Raw genomic sequence first — 26119 nt, 5'->3', positions numbered from 1 at the left:
TAACCGTATCATATAAATGCACCATACAGGAATATCAAGTTTTTAAAAAAAAAAACAATGAGTATTTAAGAAGGTATTGTGACCTTAATTAAATCCTTAATTCTGAAGGCACTTCAGTAACTTTCAGTGCTTCAAAGTCATGATCATCACTGCACAATCCAGAAAAAGAATCTGTACCATGTATGAACAATAATTTCCAGTATGATGCAAAAAAACCTTATGTTTTAAGCATTTTCTTTTTTCTTTCTGTACAACTAAAAATAAAATAAACATGGGTACAGTTTTTACAAATATTTTGTTTATTTTAATGAAGCTGGTACAGACACTGTCCATTTAAAACCCATATCCCAGGCCAAAAAGTACAAATAAAGTCAAAAAGAGCAGTGTTCTGTTGTATACACTTCTGCATGAATAACTTTAACTGCTAATGAAAATTAGATCTTTTCTGGGATCTTCTGACAAGATTTTTCTTTCATCTTAAAATGCTTTCTCTTCAGTGAAGCCATCTTTGGAGTTAGTCATTATTCTCTGTCATTTTGACTCCAACTGGATATTCCTCTTCTTTTGGTCCAGACCCTCAGATTTTAAAAGTAGCTTCAAGTTAAGGAAAGGTCATTTTTCCACAGTTCTGTTTTCCAAAAAACTTCCATCTCCCACTGAAAGTCATAGTCCAGGAGTGAAGCAATCACATGCTAGAACTTCAGGGCCAATTGGAAAGCCATTAGGAACACTTGTATTAGTTGATCTTATTTATCACAAGCCTGCAAATGCACAGTCCTGGAAAAGGCGGGCTCTCTATGCACACATGTAATTTTTAAAAAGGAGAGAGTGATATGAAGGGGGCTGAGGTTTGCTCACCAAATCAGCACAATGAAAAGAAACAATAATGAATAATGGGCACTAGAATTCAAATTACCAGATGTTTTAAAGAGATGGGGTGCCAGTTTTCAATTCTGTTTTGAACACCACATTACAAAAGAACTATTTTTAAAAATAAAAAAGGATTAAGGGGAAAGAAAAAAAAATAAAAAGAATATCTAAACCGTTGAATGACCCCCTGTTTGTTCCTGATAAACTTCAATCACATCTTCTTCCTCCATTCCCAGCTGTAAGAGGAAAGAAAAGTGTTAGTAGTAGAATATAAAAGTACTGTTTTTTTTAACTGGCTGCAATTATGTGGCAACTGTGCAAAAAAGATACAAAAATAATCCACAGTTATCCTGTTCTGAAACTAACAATCCTGTTTCCTTTAATCCAAAGAACAGAGAGGTATATTCTTTTCTTCTGATACTATGTCAATATGAAGTCATTCATGTTTCTTTGCTGAGCCAACTTCACGTCCCAGTTTATTCACCAGATAAAATTTAAGTGTTTCTGAAAAGTACCTTAAAGGAGTTTTAAATCTAATGAAACATGTATAGAATAGTTTAAGCAATAGTTTGATGCCATATTTTCTAAAAATCATTTTACTTCCAGATGTAATTACTTGATAGAATCTCTTTCTTCTCTTTCAAAAAACCTGACTTCACTTGAAATATATGTGGGTTTTGGCTAGAAAAATACTGTCTAAGGGTTCATTTCTAAGTAGTTTGCTTTGTTATCTACAATTCCTTCTAGAATTTAACTATTATTTTCTTTGATAGTGACCACTGTCAATGAAGAGTTATTATACATCTACTTTTGACACTTCCAATTCTATAGGCTTGATTTTTCAGGCCAATTCTCAATTCTTACAAAAAAGAAAAAAAAAAAGAGAGACCCTTTAAAATGCCTTTTACAGAACATTAAGCAAAATATACGCAATTTTTTTTTCAAATGTGTGAAGTATTCTGGAATGTTTTTCTTAAAGACATTATTAATAATGGTTGCCTCTGAGAAATGGGAATGCAGAGATATCTAGAGTGTATTTTCCATTTTATATACTGTGGTAGTTTGGTTTTTTAATACTTTTATTTTTAACTACAAGTATTCTTCATTTAAAAAATAAAAGTGTACAGAAGGGGGCTAGTGTTGCATAGAAACCCACAGAAGCCTCAATGAGGCTTGTAAAGAACTGCAAATCTGTTGATTCTGGTGTGCAGCCAGGGTTAAAGAACACTGAAACAGGCAGACTGAAAACAAAAATCAGCATTGTTTCCAATGAACTACAGTGACTCACAAAAGCAAATGAAAAATATCAGTTCAAAGGAAAGTTCAAGTAATCTCTAATGAGACAAGTTCTGTATTTTATACAGAATAATTCTGTGCAGAATTACAAAATGTGAAAATTAAAATATGCTAAGAAATCTAAAAATAAGTGGATTTATAATTTTTTTAAGTGATTAATTGGTTCTGGTGTCATGGATATCTTGACTGTGATAAAACATATGAATGTTAAAATAATTATTAATTAAAGATGCTATTAAAATTTAACTCACACACAGCCTGGTAAACACTACAAGGACTAGAATTCCAAACATTACAAGGAACCTTTTGAATTGGGAAGGCAGCCTATGTCCTTAAACTATGGTGAATATGAAGCCATCAGCTTTAAGAAGTACATTAGCAGATAACAGTAAATAAACAACAGTACAAAGAGGTCACTCCCTAAATACCACTCTCTCCCACTGCCCCATTATTCTTCTAAAAAGATAAATCTCTTAATGACAGTAAGGGAAGTGTCACTAAGATGTATTAAATAACCTTCTGTGTTGCTGAGATTATGCCAAGCTTTTGTTGTTTAGTCACTGAGTCTGACTCTGCAACCCTGTGGACTGCAACATGCCAGGCCTCCCTATCCCTGTGCCTTAGCCCAGTTAAGACAGGGAAAATATAAAATGAGTTTGGAATATCTTGTGCCAGACAGTAAGGAAGGACTCAAGAAAGTAGGTAGATACTAAACCTACAGGGGAAAGTTTGATGAGCAAAAGGATAGTCACATAGTTTCAAAGTATGTGCCCACATATTACTCAATTACAACAGGAAAAATGGTAAACTACACAGGAAAAAAAAATGGTAACTGTTAAACCCGGTGATAAAGGACTTCAGATACTCCAGATATTACAGCCTGAGAAAGACACATCACCATTTACACAGTAATACAGCCAAACACACATGATCCAAATCTAGTCATGAGTTAACAGAAGAGCCCAAATTGACAGACTTTCCAGAGAATAACTGGTTTGTATTCTTCAAAAATGTAAATGTCATGAAGACAAAGACAGGCTGAAGAACTGTTCCAAGTTAAAGATAATTAAAGTGAAAATGAAAGTCGCCCAGTCGTGTCCGACTCTTTGAGACCCCATGGACGATAGCCAACCAGGCTCCTTCCTGTCCGTGGGATTGTCCAGGCAAGAATACTGGAGTGGGTAGCCGTTCCCTTCTCCAGAGGATCTTCCCAACCCAGAGATTGAACCCAGGTCTCCCACACTGCAGGCGGATTCTTTACCACTTGAGTCACCATGTGTTCATACTGAACTGGATCCTGTGATGAGGGAGAAAACTTATTATAATAAGGGAAAATTGGGACAAATGACAAAATAGTATTCTAACAGTATTAAGTGTCCTGAATTTTAATAACAGTACTTTGGTTATGTAAAAGAAAATACTTGTTCTTAAGAAATACACACTAAAATATTTAGTAAGTGGCCATGGTGTATGCAACCCACTCCCAAATGGTTCGGATGATATGTATACACACACATATGGGGGGAGGCGGATAATAAAGTACAGGTAGCAAAATGTTAAAAACTGATAAATCTAGGTAGAAGAGAGTACAGTTTTTTGCACTATTCTTGCAACTTTTCTGTAATTTGAAAATCATCATAAAATAAAAACTTTTTAAAAAGATGGAGGGATGTCAAAAAGAACAAATGCCAACTTGAAGGCATTCCCACTGGCTAATATCTAAAGAACATCACTCATACAAAGTATCTCCCCACAAATTACTTATTAATTACAAAATAACTTGGATAAATTGATACAATGATACAGTGGATAAAATGATACAACGGATAAAATATCTGGCGGTTACCATCTTAACTAAGTGACCAAAATTAGTATTACCCATAGTGAGACATGGACATCATATAATTCCTGACATGATGCACTTGGAATTTCACAGCTTCACTCAGTGTTGCTCCTACCAAATGTTCAAACCTGAATCTAATCATGAGGAAACAACAGATAAACCCCAACTGAAGGACATTCTTTTTTTTTAATTAATTTATTTTAATTGGAGGCTAATTACTTTACATGAAGGACAATCTAAAATACAGTTGGCCTGAATTCTTTTTAAAAATGTCAAAATTTTTAAATTTTGGATTAAATTTAGGACTGAATCAGTCAGTCCTAAAGAAATCAACCCTGAATATTCATTGGAAGGACTGATGTTGAAGCTGAAGCTCCGACACTTTGGCCACCTGATGCGAAGAGCTGTTCCCTGGAAAAGACCCTGGTTCCAGGAAAGACTGAAGGCAGGAGGAAAAGGGGACCTCAGAGGACAAGGCAGTTGGATGGCATCACCAACCCAACAGACATGAGTCTGAGCAAACTCCAGGAGATGGTGAAAGACTGGGAAGACTGGTGTGCTGCAAGACTGTTATGTGCAGGGGCCACAAAGAGTTGGACACAACTTAGCGACTGAAAGACAACAGTGTAATGAAAAACGAAGACTGATTAACTGTTTCATATGAAAAGGAAGCTAGGAGGCATGATAACCAGTTAGAATGCATATCCTGGATGAGATCCCAGGTTAAGTTAAAAAATAAAAGGCAGGTGAGCTATAAAGGACCTTACTGAGACAAATTGCAAGATCAGATTATTTTGATTGTATATTCAATTACAGTATTGTATCAAGGTTAAATCACCTAAATTAGATAATTTAACTGTGACTCTTAGGAGAACAATAACACTGAAATATTGAGGGGTAAAGAGCCATGTAATCTGCAAATTAACATCAAACGGTCCACCAGTAGTGATAATCTGTACATACAGGGAGAATGATAAATCAAACACAGCAACAATGTTAAATGAAGAATCTATGAAAAAGGTTATACAGGAGATTATACTAGTCTCATGATTCAATAAGTTTGAAGTGTTTTCAAATAAAAAAGTTAATAATAACCATATATCATTCCCACTATCAGAAATATCAGAAATGTTATTTTTTATTTGGAGGAGGGGAATCTGCATAAATGTAAATACACACACGCTCCTTTTCTCACATTTTATTACTTTCAGATATCTGGGGGTGGGAGTGAGAATGAGGGTAGAGAGGGTGGAATATATAAAGAGAAATAAAACAATATATTTAATAAAACAAATGAAGGCACAGAGGCATTAAAAAACATAACCCACAATGACAGAGCCAAAAATATATACTAAACTTCTCTATTAAGTGCTCAAAATGGGCCAAGAGTCAAAATCGAACGCTAAAGGTCGCTATCACCATGAAAATGTACCCAAAATCTGCCAAATTTGAGAACCATCTGTCCATCCTTAAAAATGCATAGTATGTGCCTTATAACAATTTAAATACTCAATCCCTACTTTTCAACTCTTTTTACTGGCAAGTTTGAAGGCACTAAAAGGGAAATTCAACCCAAAAGATTGTTTTTCTCTCTGACAAATAATATATCACTTAACTCAGGGAATATTCAAGAAAAGGGCAGCTTAATGGTACCAGCGAACCACATTATTCAATGCAAAATTCAAAATATGTCTTGAATTCAGAGGAGAAATTATACTCACTTCTTTTGGAGTGTGATTATCAGCAATTCTCTGACCTTCAAAGAGAAACCTGAGTGAATTCATAGGAACTCCCTAAAAAGACAGAAAATGTACAAGTACAAACTTTAGAAGAGATAAAAGAAACTCTGATACACAAAAAGCAAATATGAAAGCTTCAACACAATGTGTAGAACATAAAACTAGACAGCTAATTCTATCATCATTATCATTAACTGAGTAAAAACTATTTGCTAGGTACTCCTGATACCAAATATTTTATATACATAATCATGAATTTTTCATCACAACAGCCCTAAAAGGTAAGTATTATCACCTTATCTTCATTTACACCTAGAGAAGCTAAGGTATAGAGAGGATCCACAAGCTAGTCAAGAATTGAAGGCCAAATCTGTTCCTAACCCTGTGCATTCTTAACCACTATTCTATATAGTTTCCTCTCAAACCTATGAGGTAACATAAAAATAAAATCAGATACGGGATGAGTACCAGCTACCAACTGTACAAGCAAAATTGGTTTTAAACAGACTAAATCATAGAAATTTGATAAAGCACAGCAGCAAGCCAGATAAACTACAATAAACCTGTGATGGCATTTATAGCTCTGTAAGTATCACAAAAGGTGTTAAAATATATTTTTCTAATCACTTATTCCACAAAAATAGCTAAAAGAGAATAGATGGCTCATTTAAAGAGACGTAACTTCACTAACAAGTATAAATGAAGAATCATTTCTTTAGTCCACAAGTATCAGAAAGTTCTGCTCAATAACTAATGTGTTAAGATTTCTGCCATGTTTAAATACTGTCCCAAAAACATCATAAAAAACTCAAACTATCTTCCCAATATGTACTAAACTTACATATACAAGACCGTGCAAACTTACCCTGTAGGTTGTTTTAAACTTTTTCTTAGTTCCCTGACCAGGGATTGAACCCGGGCCCCAGCAGTCAAACTGCAAAGTCCTAAGCACTGAACCACCAGGAAATTCTCTACTTTTAAATTATTTCCAGGGTTATATTAACTAATAAACATAACTGACAAGGACAAAATATTCTTTGATTTTAAATACAGGATCTTTCAGAAAGTATCTTATATTGGAGTCAAAAAAGTTTCTACAGAAGCAAGTCTATAATACTAAAATGGAAAAATGACTCAATCTCTCTTGTTGGTTAAGAATTCCATACTTTAGATAAAATTAAGTGTCCCACTGCATGTATATCAGCAAATATAAGAAAAAAATTATCAACCTTTTGTGAACTGAGTATAAAAACTTTTTGTAAAGACTGTAAACTCCTAAGCATAAAAGAGAAAGTTAAAAATTATTCCAACTGGATGTTATATTATCTCCCCTAGCACGTTAGGGCTTCCCTGGTAGCTCAGCTGGTAAAGAATTCACCTGCAATGCAGGAAACCTGGGTTTGATCCCTGGGTTGGGAAGATCCCCTGGAGGAAGGCATGGCAACCCACTCCAGTATTCTTGCCTGGAGAATTCCATGGACAGAGGAGCCTGGTGGGCTAATGTCCCTGGGGTCACACATGTCAGACACGACTGAGTGACCAAGCGCAGCACAGCAACTTCAATCCTGAATCAGTTTAGTTTTCACTTCTGCACTGTTCCTCCTCAATAATCAACTCCATCGTCTATAGATGAGGTAAAAGACTGCGTATTTTCCTTGGAGTTATTGTCAAGAGTAAATGACAATGTATCTAAGTACCTATTAGCACAGTGCAGTTAATACATGTTCATTTCCAGTTTTAGTTCCCATCAATATTATTACAAATGTGAGCTAGTTGAGCCTCAATCAATAAGACATTACTGAGCTTAACAACTAACATCAAAAACAAACAGGGAATTCCCTGGCAGTCCAGTGGTGAGCACTGAACTTTTACTGCCAAGGATAGGTTCGATCCTTGGTCCAGGAATTAGGATCCCACAGGCCATGCAGCACAGCCAAAAAAAAAAAAAAAAAAAAAAACAAATGTTTATCGGCTCACTTATCCTAACACTGGAGTGGGTAGCCAGTCCCTTCTCCAGGGGTTTTCCTGACCCTGCAGGGATAGAATCTTGGTGTCCTGCGTTGCAGGACACTCTACTGTCTGAGCCAACAGGGTAGCCCCCTGTTTTCCGTATCCCAACACCTAAATGATCTCTTTTTCTCCTTGCAAAGTCCTAAATACTAGACCACCAGAGAATTCCCAAAAGATTACTTTTCTTTTGACAAGCTTTCTTAAAAGAAAAGTTAATGATATATAAAGCACTGAATTTAACACAACATACAGACCTGTCTTTGACAGTATGATTCTTTGAGTTTCTTGAGATGTGTCGTCATTTTCACTTTGAAGTGAATCTCACTGCTATCCTAAGGAGATAAGAGGAAAAGAATTATCACTCTTTGAGTAAGTTACTTGCTTTGCCTGAAACAAATTATTTAATTACACGTATACTACACACAAAAACATACAACTTATCACCTATATTTTCCCTCCAAAATATTCTTTTTAGCATTCCTAACAGGTTTTATTAAAATAATCATCCTCGCTCTCTTTTGCTCAGGCCAGTGGTACCGGCCGGATGGGCAAGTGTCATGGTCTTTGTACTGCCAGGAAGCTCCGTAGCCACCAACGAGACCAGAAGTGGCATGATAAACAGTACAAGAAAGCCCATTTGGGCAAAGCCCTGAAGGCCAACCCTTCTGGCGGCGCCTCTCACATCAAGGGAATTGTGCTGGAAAAAGTAGGAGTTGAAGCCAATTCTGCCATCAGGAAGTGTGTCAGGGTTCAGCTAATCAAGAATGGCAAAAAAAAAAAATCACTGCTTTTGTACCCAAGGATGGTTGCTTGAATTTTATTGAGGAAAATGATGAAGTTCTGGTTGCTGGATTTGGTCGCAAAGGTCATGCTGTTGGTGACATTCATAGAGTTCGCTTTAAGGTTGTCAAAGTAGCCAATGCCTCTCTTTTGGCTTTATACAAAGGCAAGAAGGAAAAACCAAGATCATAAATTTTGATGATGAAAGCATGATAGTAATAAATTTTCATATACCAAAAAAATAATAAAATAAAATAATCATCCTCAAAGTTGCTTTATACCCATTTCAAAGCAAGTTTCAGTCCAGTTCAGTTGCTCAGTCGTGTCCGACTCATTGCAACCCCATGAACCACAGCACGCCAGGCCTCCCTGTCCATCACCAACTCCCAGAGTCTACCCAAACCCATGTTCATTGAGTCCGTGATGCCATCCAACCATCTCATCCTCTGCCGTCCCCTTTTCCTCCTGCCCTCAATCTTTCCCAGCATCAGGGTCTTTTCAAATGATTCAGCTCTTCACATCAGGTGGCCAAAGTACTGGAGTTTCAGCTTCAACATCAGTCCTTCCAATGAACACCCAGGACTGATTTCCTTTAGGATGGACTAGTTGGATCTCCTTGCAGTCCAAGGGACTCTCAAGAGTCTTCTCCAATACCACAGGGCAAAAGCATCAATTCTTCGGTGCTCAGCTTTCTTTCCAGTCAAACTCTCACATCCATACATGACTACTGGAAAAACCATAGCCTTGACTAGACAGACCTTTGTTGACAAAGTAATGTCTCTGCTTTTTCATATGCAGTCTAGGTTGGTCATAACTTTCCTTCCAAAGAGTAAGCGTCAAAACATAATCTATTTTAGGTATTAAAATTAGCAGTGTAAGTAAAAGTATGTATGTCAAAAATGCATTCCTTCAGAATTGCATACCTATTCTATTTTCAAAATAAAAATCTAAACTATCACAAACTCCCAAAGGCAACTCAGAATAAATAGTACCCCCTATAACTGAAGTGTCATTAAAGATGGTCAAAGCTATAAGAGTGATGTATACTGTAAAACAGCAGACTGAGACAATTCTTCTGCCATAAAAAGTCACCATACAGAGTCTGGTTTCTCTTGCATGAGTAAAATGAATAACCTGAGTCACTCAAATTGAAATATGGGACCACAGATAATTTTCTTCTACCGAGACTGTCAAGTAAACTATAAGGCAACCATCAGAAAAAAATATTGGTACTTGCACACTGTAAAAACGTCAAAGCCAATTCTAATGATTACACAACACATTCACAAATACATATTAGCAGAAGTTGCATGTTTTGTTTATAATTATTAAAAAAAAAAAAGCAATTCCCTGACAGTCACTCCAATGGTTAGGACTTGGTACTTTCACTGCCAGGACTGGGTCTGATCCCTGGTTGGGGAACTAAGACCCTGCATGCTGTGTGGTATAGCCAAATTTTCTTAAAAAATAATAAATAAAAATAAATTCTCATCGTGTGGATAATTTCAGGAACAGACAAAATTTCTAGAGCAATACCTCACTCCATCAGCTAAAATCATTTCCAGATGAAATAAAGAGCTAACATTAAAAAAATTTTTTAGTATCTTCTCTTCTTCTTTGGGAAAGACTTTTCTCCTAATCTTGACATTAGTAAATCCTTACTTTAAAGCAAGATTTTAACTTAGAAACCATTAAAAAAAAAAAAAGGAGACTGATTCCAACTTAATAAAAACATAAATCACCTATAAGTTAAGAGACTCTGAAGAAAATATTCACAACATATATAGCAGACAAGAAAAATTAAGTAAATATAAAGAACTCCTACAAATTAGTAATTGTTAAAAAGGTAATCCATGGCATAGGAGAAACATACACAAGCATACCTACTTTACTACACTCTATTTTTTTTTTTTTTAATTTGGCTATGCCAGGTCTGTTGTGGTACACAGGATCTTCAGTTGCGGCATACGGGACCCCCAGTTCCCTGACCAGAAATGAACCTGTGCCCTTGCACTGGGAGCAGAGTCTTAGCCATTGGACCACCAAGGAAGTCCGTGTGCTCTCTTCATTGAATTTTGCAGGTATTGCGTTTTGTACAAATTGAAAGTCTGTAACAAGCTTGCATTCAGCAAGTCTGCCCGCACCATTTTTCCAATGGTGTCTGCTCATTTCAGGTCTCTGTGTCACGTTTTGGTAATTGGTAATTTGGTAATTCTCTCAGAATTCAAGTCCTACCCCAGCAAAAAAAGCTCACTGGAGGCTCAGATGATGGTTAGTACTTTTCAGCAATAAAGTACTTTTTAATTAAGGTGTGTACATTTTAACGCTATTATACACTTAAACTACATTATAGTGTAAACATAACTTTCATATGCACTGGGAAACAAAAGATCCATGTGATTCACTTTATTGCAGTGGTCTGGAACCAAATCCTCAATATTTCTGAAGTATGCCTATAAATCAATGGAATAAAATTGAGAGTCCAGAAATAAATCCATATATATCTACAGTCAACTGATTTTGACAAAGATGCCAAGCAATTCAATGGGAAAAGAACAGAACTTTCAACCAGTGTTCTGGGAAAAACAGATAGCCATATTCAAAAGAAGTCAGACTCGCCTTCAAACCCATACTAAAAGCATGCAAGAAGTACTCAAAATGATCAAAAACTTAATGTAAGAGGTAAAACCATAAAAACTTTAAAAGAATCTATAGGTGTGAATTTTTGTAACCCTGACTTAGGTAATAGTTCCTTATACATGACACTAAAATCACAGCAAAAAAAGAAAAAAATAGGGATTTCCTTGGTGATCCAGTGGTTAACAATCTGCCTGCCAATGCAGGAGACACGGGTTCAATCTCTGGTCTGGGGAGACTCCACATGCCAAGGAGCAACCAAGCCTGTGTGCCACAACTATTGAGTCTGTGCTCTAGAGCCCGGGAACTACGGAGCCCGAGTGCCCAGAGCCCATGCTCTGCAACAAAAGAAGCCCCTGCAATGAGAAGCTCACACACCACACAGAGAAGCCCCCGTTCACGGCAACTAGAGACAGCCTGTGCAAAACAACAAAGACCCAGCACAGCCAAAAACTTTTTCAAAAGATAAATTCAATTCACTGAAATCAAAAACTGTTTGTGCAAAGGACACAACCCAGAAAGTGAAAAGACAACCCAAAGATGGGAGAAAACATCTGCAAACCATCTAACTGATAAGGATCTAATATCCAAAATACATGTGAAAAGTTATTACCACTCAAAAATAAAGACAAATAATCCAACCTAAAAACGGACAAAAGATCTGAATAGACACATTTCTCCAAAGATGTGCAAATGGTCAATAAGAACAGGAAAAGATATCCATCATTAACCATCAAGAAAAGACAAATCAAAAACACAATGAGATACCACTTCACACTCACTAGGATGACTATATACATTTAAAAAAGAAAAAAAAAGAACAACAAAGACTGGGTAAAATGTAAAATAACAAACCTCCATTTATTGTTGTTAAGAATAATGTATAAAATAGTGCAGCCACTGCTAAAAGCTGTTTGAAGGCTCCTCAGAAAGTTAAGACAAAGTTACTACTATATTACACCCAACAATTCCACTCCTACATATATAGAGAATTGAAAACACAGCCACACAAAAATTATAATGAATATTCAAAGCAATATTATCACACTGGCCTAAAACTGAAAGGTTGGTATAATAGTATCCCATGTTTCAGAGAATGTGGGAAGATGGTACTCTCACACTTCCATGGTGAGAGTATACTAGTTCTTCTGTCCCTTAAAAAAACAACTATGAAGCTTCATTCCTCCACTAATTTCCAGCTAACCTTTATTATCTATTAGCATCTCAAAAAGGGTCAATAAGGTAAAGATCAGAGTCTGGAGAAATAAGGTGCCAAGAGAGAGAAAGGGGTCAGGAAAAGGCCTGAGAGGCCCTTTTGTGTAAGGCCTCTAGCGTCATCACTTAATAGTGGTCACTGTGTTTGCCACCGAAGCATGCTAAACAAGAAAAAGTCCTGTTAGAAGAAATTAAAGTGATAAGTTGCCTAGTGGAGCAATTTAAAAATACAGTATCACCCTCTCCTACCTCTAACAGATGCACATACAGTAAATGAAACTCCACTTTTCAATATCTTGCCTTAGTTGAATCATTTTTCCTGTTTTCAGAAATCATTCACACATTCCAGAGTCAAAGGAGAAAAATAATGAAACTCACCTGTCCAATGACTTTGAGTTTAATATATTCTCCTTCCTTCTTATCCCCCAAGTCCTCGGTTGAAGGTTTTGCTTCCTGAAAGTACACATAAACATAAAAGTTTCTATGTGCTATTTTAATTATGCATCCATTACTTCGACTTAGGGTACAAAATTTGCACCTAAAAATACAGCAAGCATTTATTTTCTCTGCCAATCAAGCAAAAAAGGTTCTAAGTCAATTATTCTCTCAAACAACAGTTCACTAAAAATCAAGAAAGAAGTCTCTTTTATTATAATCCCACAGTAAGGGTTCTAAAACTTCACCATGCATCAGAATCACCGGAAGGACTTGTTAAAAGGCGGCTGGGTCTCATACCCAGCTTTTTATTCAGCAGGTCTCCGGCAAGGCTGTAATATGCACTTCTGACTAATTACCAGGTGGTACTAATGCTTATGGGCAAAGGAACAACCTGGAAACCATTATCTTACAGTCGACTACTATCAGTCAGAGGAAGCTCATCCTCCAGGAATCCTTGACCAAACATTTTGAATCCAAGATTCTTTTCTTACAACCTATTGGGAGAAATTAACTACTCCAATTACAAAACTGTACTAAGAAATATAATCATATTAACATAAGCAAAGTCTTTTTAGGAAGGAAAATCAAACAGCAAAGTACTGGCTTAATGTACTCCAGTCAAAACAAATCATTTTATATGTTATTATTTTAGACTATCTGAAACAGTGTATCCAATTTCAAAAGATTGGGCTTGGGTGAAAAAAAACTTAGGAGAATTAAACTGGAACAAGAAAAAAGCCCACTCAGGGTAAGTATTAATAGGAAAGAGCAAACAAAATTGGAAGACAGAAGGAAAGAGTATAACCCTCTTACAAATTATACCGTAAGAGAATGAAGTTGGAATAAACTAGTGGAAACAACTTCGCCGTGAAGCATTCAGAAAGGCAGGCCATTTTAGTAAAAGGGTAGCTTGGTAAATTTCACTCAATGGTGTGATAAAAGTAGCTTTCCCACGCACTTGCACTTTACCTTAGTTTGGCAACCATATTATTCACTTATTTAAATATATACTTCTTTATTCTTCATAGTAATTTCAAGCTGTTAATCTACTCTTGCTAAGAACTGTTGTCGTTTAGCTGCTAAGTCATGTCTGACTCTTTGCAAACCCATGGACTGTGGCCCTCCAGGTTCCTCTTCCCATGGGATTTTCCACACAAGAATACTCCAGTGGGTTGCCATCTCCTTCTCCAGATCTTCCTCAGCCAGGGATCGCACCCGAGTCTCCTGCGTTGGCAGGTGGATTCTTTACCACTAAGCCCCAGGGAAGCCCTTTGGTAAGAATATAACCAACTTACTTAAGAATATACAATAAGAATTTTGTATACTTAAGAACATACAATCAAAATATTGTATACTTCTGTACTTCAGAAGTAACAGGGCCATTACCTGTTTATTTCATGCCAATAACTGAAAACTAACAAATTCTTTAACATTCATATTTTAATAAGATACATTAAACCAGAAGTAGCTTTTAAATTTAAGATACAGGCTAGAGTCCAGGGAAATGCTTAGATAACAGAACTGACTTCATTAGTGGGAATTCTCGCCTGTTTATCACTCTGCAGTACTTCCAACATTTGCTGACTACTGGATATTATGGCAGCTGACAAAATTAACCTTCTTTATTGAGACAGTATTTCACCTGAAAACTAGAAGACGGTCTTCAAACAGTCTCACAACCACATTTCTCTGAATTTATATTCAAAGCAAACAATTCCTTCTTCCGTTGAGTACTGAGAGAGGACAAGGACAATTCATTCCACGCAGTGAAAGGAATGAAGAGCAAAGAAGCCCTGCGTCCTCTTTAACTGAGAGAAGGTGTGTTACGAAGCTTTATCTGAGCTTCCACAAGGAGGAAAACATTCCCCTCCAGGAGGATCAGCGCTACATCAGCACGATGGGACTGCCTGTGCGCCAGTGTTTCCTAGACAGAGGATACTCGGAACAAAAGAGTTCTTCCCTCTCCTCCAGGCCATCCTCCACACTGCTTCAGAACTTTCCAAAGCACAGCTCCTCTGACTGTATGTTTGTTTGCCTGCACTCAGTCATGTCCGACTCTTTACGACCCCTTGGATTGTATGTAGCCCGCCAGGCTCCTCTGTCCATGGGATTCTCCAAGCAGGAATCCCGGAGCAGCCTGCCATTCCCTTCTCCAGGGAATCTTCCCGACCCAAGCATCGAACCTGCGTCTCTTGTGTCTCCTATATCGCCAGGCAGGTTCTTTACCACTAGCGCCACCTGGGAAGCCCCCCTCTGACTGTATAACTACCCCTATCAGAAAGCATTAATAGCTCCCAGTACTTTAAGGCCCAGAAACAAAGTCCACAACACAGCATTCAGTTCCTCCAGTACAACCTTGACTCCCAGTTTTCTCTCACCACCTTCTTTACAACCCAAGGATGTGGTTAAATTGGACCCTGTGCGGTTCCCCGAACGTGTCTATAAACTTCCTTCCATCTTCAGCCCTTTGCCGTCCTTGTCTCCTTCACCTGTAACACACATCCTCCCTTCACCGTAACCTCTCTTGAGAGCGTCTCACAGAAATCCACCCCACACATCATCTGAAGTCCAGTATGCACAGAACTCTTCTGGGAACCACATCTCCCCTCAACTCTCTAACTGGGATTAACATTTTCCTTTAATGCTCCTATTGGCAGTGCATTCATATCCTTTAAAAGGAGTTTATTCTCAATTTAAAAACAATCTCCCTTTACTACCATCTCAAGTTGTCCTCACATTTTTCTTCAGATCTCTTGTAAGAGTACTCAGCATTTGCTATTTCCACTTTTACTGTCAACTCACTGCCATCAGGTTTATATAATACCCCACCATTCCACTTGATACTTCTCTCACCAAGGTTACCAGTTCAACTCCTTACTGCTAAACCCAAAGGACAATCTAAAGTCTTATCTTTAAACAATAGACACTGATGACTCCTTCAAACTCTCTACCTTTGGCCTCTAAGATTCTACTGTCCCCTCATCTTGACCACTTGCTTAAATGCTGGTGCTCTTCTGGGTCCTAAGTCTTTAAGCTTCTTTTTTTTCATCTTCCTGGGTGACCTACAATTCCAGCTCTCTCTCAGATACTAACGACTCACAACCATTCTCAATAACCTGACCACTTTTCTGAGTTTCACTCAATTTACCCAAGAGCTTGAACATTTATCTCCACTCTGGATGTCTCCATGGGTAGTTCAACTTTAAGTGTCCAAAACTGAGTGCATTACTTCTAGCTCCAAAACCCAAAAAAGACTACAACTCCTCCTGGATTCCCAATTACAATAAATGTTTAACACACACTCAACTGCACACAACAGAAATTTAGTAGTCATCACTGGCTATCTTCCTCTCTTAAATCTCACACTTAATAATTCACCATTCTGACAACTGTATCTCTTAGGGACCCTCATTCTCTATTCCACTGCCTTATTTCAGGCAGTCACTGTTGCTCATTAGCAATACCACAATGGCATAACAGATGCCCCAAGTCTAGCTCCCTCCAATTAATTCTTCCCAACTACAACCAGAGCCATTTCTCTAAAACGCGATCTGATCTGCCCAGAATCTTCAGGATTAAGTTCAAACTCCTTAACTGACACATACTCTTCCTCCACGTGCTGCTCCCTGCCCAGCAGTCAAGCCTTGTTCTCCTACCTCTCTTGCTAACAATATTCTCTGCTGCAGCCATACTGAACTATCTCCAACTTCTTACACGTGGCACTCTCCACCTTATCTCCACTAACCCTGTACATGCTACTCACCTCTGCCTGGCGTGCCCTTTCTTTCTGGCGTGCCCTTTCTTTCCCTATTCCCCTTTTAAGACCACTCAAGCATCACTTCCTAGAAAATCATTTCCCTGATCACCCTCTTAAATGTTCTCATACTGCTTACTTTATTATAACCACATGTCTGCATATCTGTTTCCCACAAGATTGAGTTCCTTACTGACATGACTTATTCTTTGTATTTCTGGTCAAGTACAGTGTCTAGTATTTTAAAGATACTCAATGTGCTTATTAAATTAACATATTCTGTGACAGTTTTCTATATCTTGGCTTTCCTATAAGTTTACAAGGAGGAGGTCCACGTTTTTCACCTTTATGGTCTCTATACTGACAGACACCAGGCAATTATTTAACGCTGGCTGAATTAAGTTAACAGCACTGTCATCTGTATCATACCACAAAATCTTACTAATGTTTCATACTTCTACCGTACACAGCAGTCAATACAGACAAAATCCTTTTAGCATTTTATATTCACAGTTGGGAAGAAGAGGTAATTGACTTCAATTTCACAAGAACATGTGAACACTAGAATCTGAAATTTCCCAAAATACTGCCACTTTCCTTAGTCACTCCATTTTAGCAATCTCTTCCCAACTCTGAAGCACCAGAGCAATGCCATCTGCACCCACTTGTTTAATAGCCTCACGCTTGCCCAATGCAGTCATCTAACTTTTCATGTGCCTTTTCTCCTTCAACAAACTAGTCTGGAAAATGAGATCTTGTACAGAAAAAGGCCAAAGTTTGTCTCTAGCGATCTCAGTGTCTTTTGTATGCCTTCTTTCCTTCTCTCCCCTGCTTAAAAAAAAAAAAAGGAGCTGCCAATACAGAATGGTATGGCACACCAGTCACAAAACTCTGAAAGCATTCAGCACTGGGCCTGGAACAGTAGGTCATCAGAGAAAAGAGAATCCCAGAGAGGGCTGGCTGATTCGGCTGGGAAGGTTACACAGCCCCAGAGCAGAAGAAACTGGCAATGTAAAGAAAAGGAAAGGAACGTACGAGATCAAAGGCAAGAACTGAGACCTCTACATTTTCACGTCTGTGTCATCTAGAGATTGAATCATGGTAACTAGAATGGTAGGAAAGAATTTATCAGACACCAGGCACTATCAACTCTTCTTACTAAGATATAAACGTAACAACCTAGAAATAGAAGATGCTGGATCTGAAAAGATGAACAAGACAGGAAGGACGCAAAACACAACAATCCTCGTTTACAAATGCACAAAACTCAAGAAAAGAATTTTATTGTGCCATTTCAAAGTCAAGAGAACAAAAATTTTGCTAAAAATCTCCATGATAATCCGTATGTTGACAATTCAATCACAGGGAAAGAGCACCACACTTAACTACTCCCAGCCTGAAACTGACCCTTCCAGTTGCACAAGGATCATTCACTCTTCTGAAAGAGGGGGGACTCTGGGGAAAACCAAAAATAAAGACTGCATTTACTCTTAGGTGATGACATTAGCAACTCTGTTCAACTTTAAAGGTGCAACAACAGTATTCTGGTTATGTTAAAAGAAAAAAGGTCACGTGCTGAGTGACTTCCCTGGCAGTCCAGTGGTTAAGAATCCAAGCTCCCAGTGCAGGGGGCACAGGTTTGATCACTGGTCCAGAAACTAAGATCTCACATGGCATGGCCAAAAAAATAAAGTAAATCTCTGTTAGAGATATATATTGAAATATCTGTGGATGAAATAATACAATGTCTGGGACTAGTTTCAAAATGATGTTATGAAATGGTGTGGGGTCATGTAGATGAAACAAGATAGGTCAAGAGATGGGTATATGGGTATAATTATATATACACTAAATTTTTCCATAATAAATCACTTAAAATGCCTTCAAAGTTTCCAAAAATTCTGTAACTATAGTTCTTACTATATGTCCGTTTATTTCATTTTATTTCCTAAGAAAGAAAGCTTAACAAAGGATTAAACTGGATGATTCTAATAATTATATCCATTATTAAAAGATATAAAAACCCAAATTACAATAAAGTCATCTCCCTCATACTTCAGTAGATTTACCACAACTCTAAAAGCACACACTCATATAGTTTCAGCTCATGCTACCTATGTGCAAACTTAAGGAGCGATTACTAGACATTTGGAATAATGTCCAGACTTAGCTCCATAACTTGGAGGTTTATGTCAACCTGTCAAGACACTGGGACTTCTGTAAATTTACATTCAACCCTACAATTCCAGTTAAACACCCAACGAACACAGACAACTTCTCAATAACTAAAAATTGTAACTGAAAATTCCACTGGTTGTATAAGCCTTACTCTCTGCAGCCATACCGTGGACCTATGCAAAGCCTAGAACAAACTGGCTCCACTGTATCCATAAGTATAGCATGCAAATGTAGAGGTATGGCAGACATTGCTAATTACCTATCCAATATCCAAGTCCCCCTTCTTCCTAAATTTGCCGGCGGTGGGTGGCGGAGGGGGGTGGAATTCTAAGTTTCTCTCATGGCCAGGTGATGTGGTGCTGGCCATGGAGATATAAAGTGACATATTTTTTCCTAGTATATACTTTTTGGCATACTTTTTCCCTTTTCTCCATTCCTTTCTCCTGCCTGGAACAAAGAAACAAAGTAACCTTGCCCAAAAGGAAGACTATCTTTTCAGTGAAGACATCTGCTAAGGAGAAAGGAGTAAGAGGACACAGTGGAACTGTCTTACCATCCCTGAACTACTTATGTCTGGACTTCTTTCATTAGAAAAACAAACAAACAAACTACATACTTGTTTAACCTACTATATATCAGATTTTCTGTTATTTAGTCCAGAAGCAATCCAAATTGACATAGGAGGTGGTCTAAATAGGAAGCGTTTGGCTTATTTTTCCTAGAAAACCACCTCAGTATGTATCAAAAGCAGAAGAGATTAAGTAAATTGTGGTATAGTCACACAATGGAATGCTACATTGTAATGAGATTTAACAAACTACACACAATAATACAGACAAATTTCCAAACAATGCTGAGCAGAAGAAGCCATACACAGAAGCACTACTGTATGATTCCACTTAGGGGAGGAAACGGCAACCCACTCCGTTATTCTTGCCTGTGAAATCCCATGGATAGAGAAGCCTGGTGGGCCACAGTCCACAGGGTCACAAACAGTCAGACACGACAGAAAATAACACACACCCCCTCAGACACACACACACACACAGTCAGGACAGTCATTCTTAATCTGGGTGCTGGCTGCATGGATGTGATCAGTTTGTGAAAATTTAGCAAACTGTACATTTATGTACATTTTTTCATTTATGTATTAATCATCAGTAAAACCTTTAAAAATATCTGACCTTAGCTATTAAGAACTGTGGGTCTAGCAAACAGAACTCCACCCTAGCTTCCTTCAGGTCTTTTCCTTCAGATTCTCACTAGCTCAGTAAAGGCAATCAAATACAAAAAGAATGGTCAAAGTATAAAAGTATAACAAATACAACACACCTTTAAATAAACTTAAATCATGTTGCAGGAATTTCAAAATAATTTACACTGTAAGACTAAGTACTCAGTAATAGGATCTGTGCGACCTTACCCACATGACTTTTCTAAAGTAGAGTATCAGAGAATTAATTACCAAAAAGAAAAAAACACAACACTCACACAATTTCAGTAGATTCCAAAATGAGATACCAAACATGACTCTTGAGAAAATTATCCGTGGGAATCCCCAGGCGGTCCAGTGGTTAGGACTTGACATTTCCACTATCCCGGGCCCAGGCTCAATCCCCTACTGCCTTATTCAGGGAACTAAGATCCTGCAAACCAGGTGGGATTATTATTATCCATAACAATCCCAACGTCCTGGAAGAAGCAAATGATTCAACTCTGGAGATAAAGTTACTAGTTCTATTGCTAATAGAAGTTAAAGACCAAGATGGTATGCAAATATTATAAAAGGAAAACTACTGCATGACAATCAATCCTTTGTCAATAACAAAACAAAGGGAATCGAAAGAGGAGGAGGAAAATACCTGCTGTTTCACATTTTTGAGACAACCTTCCAGTTCTGGGGCTTAGCATGGTGCCTGGAACATACTGACATTCAATAAATACTTGTTAAATGAATGACTCTTACCACTCATTTCTTTAAAAACTTTTACTAAGTATTTAGTCACTGCTGGCACTTCAGGAAAAAAGGGTGAGTAAAGCCTGATTCCTGACCCTGGAAAGCAAACAGTGTAATGGAGAAAGGCACTTAAATAATTGTAACACTATATATAAAAGCTATAACATATAATATTATTCTAATTGGTATGGGGGGAGGCTAATGAGTAGCAAGAGATATTTGACAGCTGCTTTAGTTTTGAAATCTGAACTACCCCACTAACACTCATAAGTACTCTGACCGTAATAATCATACTCAGTTTTAAAAATACTATTAAATAATGTTCACATTTTATTGAAATGTTTTATTATAATCAATATGTTTGCAACATCTACTAGCAGCACTTCATGTATCTATCTGTCAGAGAAGACAGAATATATCATTCCTCTCCTGGGGCACGGAATACTTAAGATATGTATCATTAACTAAATGCTCAAGTCAGAGCATCAGTGTAACATATTTATTCTAAGAGGTTAAGTAGTATATACATAATTATGAACTTCAATATACACCTAGTTTATCATATTCTTCTGCCATCTCAGGCTAACAGGAAGATCAGCAAACACTAAAAACAGGGAGATATAAATAATGCTGCAGGGAATAATGCTATCCTAACAAAAGAAATACAACTAATGTGGTAGATTAAAGATAACTGCAAATTCTTTGTTACTCTTCCCATTAAGAAATGGAATCTAGGTGTCTTTTCCTTGGTAACCATAGTTAATAATACTGTATTGTGCATTTGAAAGTTTCTGAGAGTAGCTCTTAACACAAGAAAAATTTGTAACTGTGTGTGTTGATGGATGTTAACTAGACCTATCCTAGGGATCATTTCACAATATACACAAATCATTACATTGTATAACCTGAAACTAATATGTCAAGTATATCTCCATTGAAATAAATAAATGCCTTTCCCTTGAATTTGGATTGAACTTAGTGATTTGCCTGACAAACAGAATGCAAAAGTGACTTCCAAAGTTCGGTTCTAGGAGGCTTGGGGTTTCCACCCAAGGTTCTCTGGAACACTGTCTTGTGAGCTCTGAGGTGCTGTAAGTCTGAATATCCTGGGGTCCCTGTGCTGAAGAGAATACATGACAAGAGCACTCAGAGAGGCCTTGAGACTATATGAAGAAACCATCCATTACAGCCCACAGTCACGTGAGTAATCCCAGCAGAGGCCCCACGCATCAAGAAGCAGTGATGAGCCCAAACCACAGAGCCCTGCCAAAATTGAGATTTGTGAGCAAAACAAGACTATTGTTTAAAGCCATTAAGTTTTGAAGTAGTTTGTTAGGTACCAACAGATAGCAGGAATTACATAAGGCTTCCAAATCCTTGACTAAAGATAAAAGGAGCTCAATCAATCAGTATCTGTCTCCCTCTCCACCCCTCCTCTCTCTGAGGTTGGGATGGAGAGAGTAAACCTGCTATACAACAGATTCAGTTAGCATTTGAACCAAACCAGTCATCCAATTATTTCAAATTAACAGACCTGAACTGAAGAGCTGAAGTCCATGCTGTCTTTCATGATTTCAGTGTGGAAAAGAAACACTATAAATGTGAATACAGGGAAGAAAGAAGGAAAAACATTTGTACAAATTATCCTTACCAGTTTGACACTGGCATCTGCTGCTGCTGCTAAGTCACTTCAGTCGTATCTGACTCTGTGCGACCGCACAGACAGAAGTCCACCAGGCTCCTCTGTCCCTGGGATTCTCCAGGCAAGAACACTGGAGTGGGTTGCCATTTCCTTCTCCAATGCATTAAAGTGAAGTGAAAGGGAAGTTGCTCAGTCGTGTCCGACTCTTAGCGACCCCATGGACTGCAGCCTACCAGGCTCCTCCGTCCATGGGATTTTCCAGGCAAGAGTACTGGAGTGGGGTGCCATTGCCTTCTCCGGACATTGGCATCTGGGTCTATATAATTATGTGCTCAGTTTTGCTGGTAGGTGAAATCAGGCTAAAAGTAAGCACACCATCGGATCTCTATTATTGGTTAAAGGCTAGTCCTTAACCTTTTTGAGAGATCATGTACCCCTAATGAAAGCTATGGATCCTTTCTCCCTAAACAAACACACATGCAAAAACACCTTCACAGATTGCCATAAAATTTCAGTGGATTTTCAGCCCTTAGGATTCATGATCCTCAGGTTCAGAATCTGTATTACAGGATTATTCAAAAATGGTCCACTGGACAATGGACCAGCACTGTTAGAATTATGAGAAATTATTTCACTCAAATTCCAAAAATAATCATTTTCCATTAATCAATGCAGAACCCAGCAATTCAAGTCTTGCATGACTCTAACATCCACCTATTTTAACTTGAAATTATTGCTCAATTCTAGTATCTTCAGCACAGACAAAAAATCCTCTGAGAGGTGCCTCAGAATATACATCATTCTAAAACAACTTGGTTGATATTAAGACTGTCTTCTGGGGACTGTGGTCCAGTCTCACACTGCTGGTATGGCGCAGGAGTAACGGGATTCTCACTCATAAGCCTCATCAGGGTAAGAGTGCAGCTTCTTATCTCTTTAAATCCTTAGCACTACAACACTAAAATTGTACTGGCTCCTGATTATTAATAATGATATTGGTTGATCAGCATAGAGCAACAGTTCTTAAACTTTACAGTCTCAGGATTCCTCTTAAAAATCATTTAGAACTCCATAAAGCTTTTGTTAGGTTGGTTGTATCTACTGAGGTTTATCTGAAATATGTTTTATAAACATATAATTCATTTCAGGATAAGAAATCACACTGCTACTTATGAAAAGTATTTTAATAATAACAATATGAAACACCTGTAAAGATATGATGATACCCTCATTAAATGGTACTGTGTATATAAAATACAATTTCTTGAAAGTAGCAATAAAGTATCAATCTTAAAAAAATTTTTTTTTAAACAAAATTAGTAAGAAAAGTGGCACTATTTTGCATTTTTTGCAAATCTCTTCAATGTCTGGCTTAATAAGAAAGCAGCTGGATTTCCACATCTGCCTCTATGTTTCTATCTGTTGTGATATCCCAGGTCATGTCAATCTTCAGAAAACCCCACCAAACACTCATGAAAGAATGAGAGTGAAAAAGACAATGTCCCAGGATTATTGTGAAAATAATTGTGGCCACCTGTTAGTGTCCTAGGTCCTTTATTCAAGTTTCTCTTAAATAGCTGGAATTTAAACTGGAACAATAAATTCTACAATTTACTTTATATTTCCTTCTGTACACTGCTCTTTCCTCAGACTACACAGTAAATTTCAACATACTTCCTAGCCACTTCTGAGCATCAAAATAAAAGGCTGATGAAATAAAGTACTTACACCTTTCTTTTCTCTCTGGAAATCAAGTAAACAACTACCTAGGGAGACAGTTGTAACTCCATTCCCATAACTACTTGGGAGTTAATCTAGACTGTTAGTAAGAAGATTCACTCAAAACTAATCTAGATTATGGTTTAACCTTATAAATGTACGTTTTGTGCAACAGTACAAACCCACAAAAGCCTCACTTGCTCTCACCAAGCAGCACAAAACTGAACTGGGTTAAAAGCCAAGGGAATAGTGTGTTAAATTTAAAAGTTCAAGTACACTGCGGAGTTGAATGAGAAACAGTTTTCTAGATAACTATCACTAAACAAGCAAAAGGGTTCAAAAATACTTTAAAAAGTCCAAGTCATCTAAGCAAACAAAACGAAGGCCAGACAAAAACCCTATAAAGTAAGAACTAGCCATAAACATTTTGTTGTTGTTTAGTCGCTTAGTCGTGTAGGACTTTACAACCCCATGGACTGTAGCCCTCCAGGCTCCTCTGTCCATGGGATTTCTCCGGCAAGAATACTGCAGTGGGTTGCCATTTCCTCCTTCAGGGGATCTTCCCGACCCAGGACTCGAACCCGCGTCTCCTGCACTGGCAGGCTGATTCTTTACCGCTGAGCCACCAGCGAAGCCCATCAGCCATAAACAAGGTTAACTAGAAATGAATGAGGAAGAAAAACTCACCACGGAAAATCGAACACTCCTGATTGAATGCAAATCCCAAGTAAATTCCTTCTATTAACACTGAGATGGAGCACTCTGCTATAACACGAAGCTTTCTGCAAATGTTCTGCAACTGCTTCACGCGCACGAAGTTTTCCTATCCTTTTCCTCAAAGGTTATCAGTCATCTTCAGGTTAACTCCCAGATGAAATGCTTTCTGTAGCTCTAGCAGTTTCGTTCTACTTTGTTTCTTGGTTATTCTGAGTGCTCTCTTCCAACTGGAGAGCTACTGAACCAATCCCGAGTGAGAAATGGGAAAGTAAAAGGAAAGAGGCGACAGCTCTGCACCCCCACACGGAGAAAGACTCAGAGCAAAGCAGCGGCGGCCTAGCTGCAATCCGAATGGAAAGCGGAGCTTTCGAGGTTCTCAGCAACACGAGACGTCTCCCTCCCTCCGCCCCCACGTCCCACTCCGCGACTATCTAAAGACCAAGAACCAAGGAGTGGAGTCCACCCGCTTTTCAGGGCCACAGAGCCTCCGGGGCAGGGATTCTCTCCCGTTACATAACTGGGGCCTAGGGCCCTGCTTCTGCAGTGAGTCCTCCAGAGAGGCAGGCGGGCGAGATCCTCAGGGACCCTCTTGGGAAAGTGGAAGCTGGGCTCTGCACCTGGTCCGCCCCAGAGAAAAGAACGGGGACGACTGGAGGGAGGCCGCGACCAGAGGCGCTGGGGCACAGGGGGTGATGAGCCAGCCCGGAGAGGGGTAGGGTGGCTCCCAGAGGCTCGCGGCAGGCCCGGGCGTCTCCTGCCCTAGTCTACTCCCCTCCCTCTCCAGCCCAGTCCCCACTGGCCGCCCCCTCCCCCAGTCCGCGCTCCCCTCCCCCGCGCCTCCATCCCCGGCCCCAGCCAAGCAGCAGGCAGACCTGCAGAGTAAGGCCTCGGCCACCGCCACTGGATGGCTCCCAGCCCGGTACCTGGTCAGACATGGTGACGGTGGCTTCCCCCGGGGTCTCCGCACACCAGCGGCCTCGGGTAGGTAGAACCTCGCTCCGGGGTTTACAAATCCGTCTCTCTACCCGACAGCACAACACCGCGGCTGGAGGGACTTCCGCTACGCCTTGCGTCACTTCCGCTACGCGCAGTGAGGACGGAGAGAGAAAAGAGGAAAGGCGACGCGGGAAAACTAGTGGGAGGTGGCGGGAGACGGCGGGGGGCGGCGGGGGGCGGCGGGAGCGGCGGAGGTGCTCCCGGGAGGCTGAAGGAGTGAGCGCGAGCTTTAGTTGTGGTCGCATAAATGAATTAATGACCGCAGCACCGAGATAGGCCTTGTGCCTCGGGCCCGAGCCCATCCCTTTAGGAAAAGTTCCCGGTGCCC

At 38.8% G+C, this 26119-nt stretch overlaps 1 protein-coding gene across 2 annotated transcripts; it reads right to left on the bottom strand.

The window, feature by feature from the left end:
* Window positions 1-276: 276 nt before the first annotated feature.
* On the bottom strand, window positions 277-25865 carry SUMO1 (small ubiquitin like modifier 1). Of its 2 annotated transcripts, none has more exons than XM_061149000.1 (5): window positions 25719-25865; window positions 12769-12843; window positions 8013-8090; window positions 5731-5802; window positions 277-1106 (listed from the first exon to the last, which is right to left on the bottom strand). In XM_061149000.1, exons 1-5 carry the CDS (start codon window positions 25728-25730, stop codon window positions 1038-1040), a joined length of 306 nt encoding a protein of 101 aa, XP_061004983.1. In that variant the 5' UTR covers window positions 25731-25865; the 3' UTR covers window positions 277-1037. The 2 variants fall into 2 exon arrangements, with proteins under 2 accessions (XP_061004983.1, XP_061004982.1); XM_061148999.1 differs by having other exon boundaries at window positions 25668-25864.
* Window positions 25866-26119: the final 254 nt, after the last annotated feature.

This window comes from Dama dama, chromosome 8 (assembly GCF_033118175.1).
Source record: "Dama dama isolate Ldn47 chromosome 8, ASM3311817v1, whole genome shotgun sequence".
NCBI classification, from domain to species: Eukaryota; Metazoa; Chordata; class Mammalia; order Artiodactyla; family Cervidae; genus Dama; species Dama dama.
The sequence above is the reverse complement of the archived record's forward strand: the minus strand, read 5'-3'. Positions and strand labels throughout refer to the sequence as shown.